The sequence below is a fragment of the Oppia nitens genome, unplaced genomic scaffold (assembly GCF_028296485.1).
Source record: "Oppia nitens isolate AA-2021 unplaced genomic scaffold, nextdenovo-longstitch-racon4-pilon3 scaffold30_pilon_pilon_pilon, whole genome shotgun sequence".
Lineage (NCBI taxonomy): Eukaryota > Metazoa > Arthropoda > Arachnida > Sarcoptiformes > Oppiidae > Oppia > Oppia nitens.
In genome coordinates this window covers 809,425-815,000 of record NW_026533211.1, presented here as the reverse complement: position 1 = coordinate 815,000, position 5,576 = coordinate 809,425, and the positions used below count along the sequence as shown (strand labels likewise).

Here is a 5,576-nt window from a genome sequence, read left to right as displayed (position 1 = left end):
TTATAATACTGTAATATTATATATACTGTATATATATATCTTATGATATGATAAAACAAAAAAAAACATATAAATAGTTGTATAAAAAAAATACATGCATTTTGATGTTATTTTTCATAAGAAAAAAAACCTAATAATAATAATAATAATAATAATATTATAATTTATTTTCTTGTTGAACATAATTTTTTTTTTTGCTGCTAAATGTATAATACAAATGTGATGCACAGTATGATAAATAGGTAGACCCTTAAGGGGAGGGGAGGGGGAGGGGGGACCAGGATGTGTGTGTGTGTGTGTGTATGTAATGATGATTATTAAAATGAAATAATAATAAACGAGTTTTTTTTTAAATAATAATTTATTAAAAAAAAATTTACTATACTATACATTCACAGTATATATTAACTTATAATTTTAGTAAAAATAAAATAATTTTAAATTGTTTAAAAAGATTTTTTCTTATGATACTCAAAATAAAAATTAAAAAAATATTTTTTTTTAATTTGTGTGTGTGTGTGTGTTTAGCACCGGTAGGCTAAATTTTTTTTTATATACAGGAGCACCTAATCGATAGAAACTTTATTTAAACTTATATATACAGTATATATATACCGGTATATAACAAGTTATATAAACTAAATCAATGAATGGGGAAAAATACAGTATATTTTATATATATATAACTAATATATATATTATATATATATAGAGAGAAGCACTTAAGTATAATTACAAAAATAAAACTATACTATTATTAAATAAACTCATTTAATCACTTATATATATATATATATATATATATATATAGTTTAGTGTAATATAATTTATTATATATAAGTACAAAGTTAAGTTAAGTTACAAATAAAATATAAATAAAATAATAATTATTTAATGAGGGTAAAAATAATTATAATAAAAATAATAATAATTATAATAATAATAGTAATTTTTAAAAAGTATTTTTTTTAAGTAATACTATAATATTATTAATTGATAGCTTGATTTAAATTATTCACAAATAAAATTATTTATAATACAGTATAATATTACAAGTATAATAATTATTACCTATATTAAAGTATAATTTACGTTGATAAAATAAAAATACTGAGAAATATATATATAATTTTATAAATATTTTAATTATATATATATATATATATATATATATATATATAGAGAGAGAGAGAGAGAGAGCAAATATAAAGAGTAAAAATGTCAATATCTATAATAGTTAAAAACTACTGTATCTTAAACTCCCTGAGCTATCACTCACTCACTCACTCATTTACTCACTCACTTACTCACTAACTTACTCACTAACTTACTCACTCAATATATTTATAAACTTTATTTTAATTATTACTATTATTAAAAAAATAATAATTATTATTATTATTTCTGAGAAATATTTTTTAAATTAAATGTAAATTATAATTTTTCTAACAAAATAAATAAATAACATTATATTAAAAAAAATCATATTTTTTTAAATCAATTAATTATATATATTTTAAGGTCTACTGTCTGTCCATTCATTCAATGGACAGACAGTCAGTTATTACATACCCATACGTCCACTAACTGAGCCGATCCTACCGATCGAGTATTTCCCGTACTCTTCGTACTCTGTATGCTGGACACCGGTCACAGGGTCAGTATAGGTCAGATTGATGATGGCCAGTGTAAAGTCATCGGTTTCGTAGCCGTAGGTAAAGTCACACAACACACCCACACCCACACCACCACTACCTGACATAGTAGTGGCGGTTAAGTCATCCATAAGCAGCACATTTAGTTGGATAGCCATCACTACATAGACTAGACATTTCAATAATGTTTTTATTATTATCATAATTATTGTTGACTTCATTATTATTTATTATTATTTATTATTATTATATTAACATAATTTAAATATATATTTAAATTGTTGAGAAAAAATATTTTATTTTATTATTATTTTTATTAACAATAAATAATTTATTGGAGAAATAATTTTTATTTATTTTTTATTTTAATATATATATATGTTTTTCGCACAAATTATTATTATTATTATTAATACAGTATTACTTTATTTTTGTTGCTGTTGTTATTAATATAATTATTTCAATTATTATTATTATTGTTGTTTATAGTGTTTTATATATAATAATTTTATTATTATTATTATTATTATTACTGTATTTTAATATTATTATTATATAACTAACAATTGTCCCCAAATATTATTGGATGTTAGCATTTAGGTATACTGTAGTGTATATCTATATATATATATAACATTGAAAATAGAAATAATAAGATAATTAAATAATAATAATAATAATACTAAATAAAGTAAAATAATAATAATTGCTAAATTTAATTTAAGTTGCTTGCTTATATAATATATTTATATATATAATATAAATTAAATATATACTATATATCAATATACAGTAGAATACCGGTATAATAATTTATTGGTATAAATAATTTAATTTCCTTTATATAGTAGTAGTAGTAGTATATATATACTATATATATATATATATATATATATATATATACTGTAAATACATTATATAATAAAATATATTTTAAGTTGCAAATACATTAAAACTAATGGACTCACAATATAGAGACAATTTTTTCTTTATTAAATAATAATAATAAAAAAACGTTATATTATTATCACTAAAAAAAATTATTTAGTAAAAGAAATAAAAATTTCATATTTAAATTGCTTTTTATATAATATAAAAATATTTTCAATCTATTTATATATATACTGTATTGTCTAAAACAAAAAAAAAATGATTTTTTTTAAAATAATAATTTAATTTTATTCAGTAATAATTTTTTTTGTTAGTAATAATAATAATAAAAGTAAATAATAATTGTAACTGAAATCTAATTTATATATTTTTTTCAAAAGATTTTTCAAAATTAGCTATTTTTCAAAGAAAAATAAATGTTTAAAAATTTTATTAATATTATTATTATTATTACAATAATATTTTATAGTATAAAGTAAAAATTTATTTGATAAAATTATTTTACACATAATATATTATATAAAGAGAAAACACATAATATATATATATAAGTATATTATAATGTTTTAAAATATAGTATAAAAATCAATATTATTATTATTATTATGCATTAGACTAAATAAATTGTATTAAAAATTTTGTCTAATTGAATTTTAATTAAATTTAGTTTATTTACCCAAAAAAAAATAAATAATTAAATAAATAATAAATATACCAAACAATAACATAGACTACTAAATGTATAATAAAATAATTAATTTTATGCTAATATACGCTAATTATATTTAACAAACAAACAAAAAACACACACAAACTATAAATATAATAGAGAGACAAATAAAAATATTAGAGACAAAAAAATTAAACAATAATTTAATAATAGATTATTATTACTAAATAGTTTTTTTTTACTTAAATATAATATTATTATAAATATCATACACTACTAGTTATTTTGTTTGTAAGGGAAATACATGCTTACAAATGATAAATATTTTTATTGTTGTTTAATTATTGTTAAACGCAAACAACACACACACACACACACAACTGATTAAAGATAATAGTAATTAACAAACAAACAAAAAAAAACAAGATTTATTAGACATACACACACAAACACATAGACACACAAATACTTACACACATACATACACACACATACATACACACACATACATACACACATACACACATACATCCACACATACACACACATACACACACACACACATTCACACACATATACACATACACACACATACATACATACACTCAAACATACATACATACACACATAGATATTATATTAAAACAAAATGTTGTTTTTTTGCAAATAAATTTATTTTATTTGCATACAATAATCTCTATTGTTTTGGGTTATTTTTGAAGTAATATTAATATAATACTACAACTACTTATAATAATAATAATACTAAGAATAAAAAAATTTTATAAAATAAAAACTAAAAAAAATATATAATCATTGTTTTTAATAGTTGATGTCTATTACACTTATATACTGTTTAAAAAAAATATTTTGCAATATATATATATATATTTAATACTTGGATAATACTGTATAATACAGTAATACAGTACTAAACACTTATGTATTTCAAAATAGCTATTTTTAAACCCTCACAGATGCTTAACATATATATATATATATATATAAATTAATTAATTATTTATTTTTTTTGTTGATGATGGAAGAAAACTTAAGGAAACCTAAATGATATGTTTATTATTAATTTGTTTTGAAAAAAAAATAATAATAATTATAAATAATACTAAAAAACTCACAGTTTTTTTCTGCATACATATTATACACACAAAAAAAATTTCACAAAAAATAAACTGTCTGTCAAAGTGTACGCCAAGTTTTTTTTCAATAATAATATTTAAAAAATTATTATTATTATTATTATTATTATATGATATGATAATACTAAAAGCACTTTATTATTATTTAAAAATATTATATATTTATTTATAAATATTTTTCTAAAGTCTAATTAAATTTTAGTTTAGTTGAGAAATATATAGCTAAAACAAAAAATTATAATTTTTTTTCGTTTTGTTTAGATAAGCACTTTAGGATTTTAATTTTAACAAAAAAAAAAAAACAATTTAAAAATATCTAATCCCTTATATTTTTAATAGAAATTATTTTATATATATATATATATATATATATATAAAAAACAAATGAAAACTTTTTTTGTCATTAAATTTTTTTTTAATAATAATAACTATAATAATAACAATACTGTAATATATTTTTTTGTTTTTGTTTTTTTAATACAAAAATTTTACAGACAATTCACTTCAAAAATATTATTATTATTATTATTATTATTAAAATTATATTCTTTAAAATAATTCCCTATTAGACAGACACCAAAAAAATTAATTATATTTTAAATATATTTTTTTTTCACTGCAATAGTCACCCATAAAAATACAACAAAAAAATTTAGATAATAATACTAATAATAATAATAAACTAAAAAAAGATATCACAATATTTTTTAGATAACACACAATAATAATGATTAAATAATAATAATAATTATTATTATACATACAAATTATATAATTGTTTATACAATCTTTTTTAAAGTCAATGTTTAAATAATAAATTATTTTAAAATAACATTTTTTTGAAATTTATTGATCAAAAGTATTTAATAAATATTTTTTTACACAGTTATATAGTACTGTAAAGTTATTACTGTATATATAATTATGTATATAATAAACACAATTATTATATATATATATATATATTTATAATATTAATATTCTGGTTAAATATATATTTAAATATATCATATGACTATAAAATTATAAACTTTATGTATAAAAGTAATTTTATTTTCATAGCATTTATACAACAAAACAAAAAAACATTTACAGTACACACACACTGCCACACACACACACAAATACATACATATATATATATATACATACACACGCATATACATACATACATACATACACATACACACACACACACACACA

The 5,576-nt window shown here is 17.5% G+C and overlaps 1 protein-coding gene across 1 annotated transcript in view; it reads right to left on the bottom strand.

The window, feature by feature from the left end:
* The window catches only part of LOC128956502 (E3 ubiquitin-protein ligase Godzilla-like), a 28,997-nt gene extending 27,165 nt beyond the window's left edge, over nucleotides 1-1,832 (bottom strand). The window contains exon 1 of the mRNA XM_054302219.1: nucleotides 1,573-1,832. Within this exon, the coding sequence (XP_054158194.1) occupies nucleotides 1,573-1,813 (241 nt within the window). The 5' untranslated portion in view covers nucleotides 1,814-1,832. The remainder of the gene's footprint in view (nucleotides 1-1,572) is intronic.
* Between the last annotated feature and the right edge of the window lie 3,744 nt (nucleotides 1,833-5,576).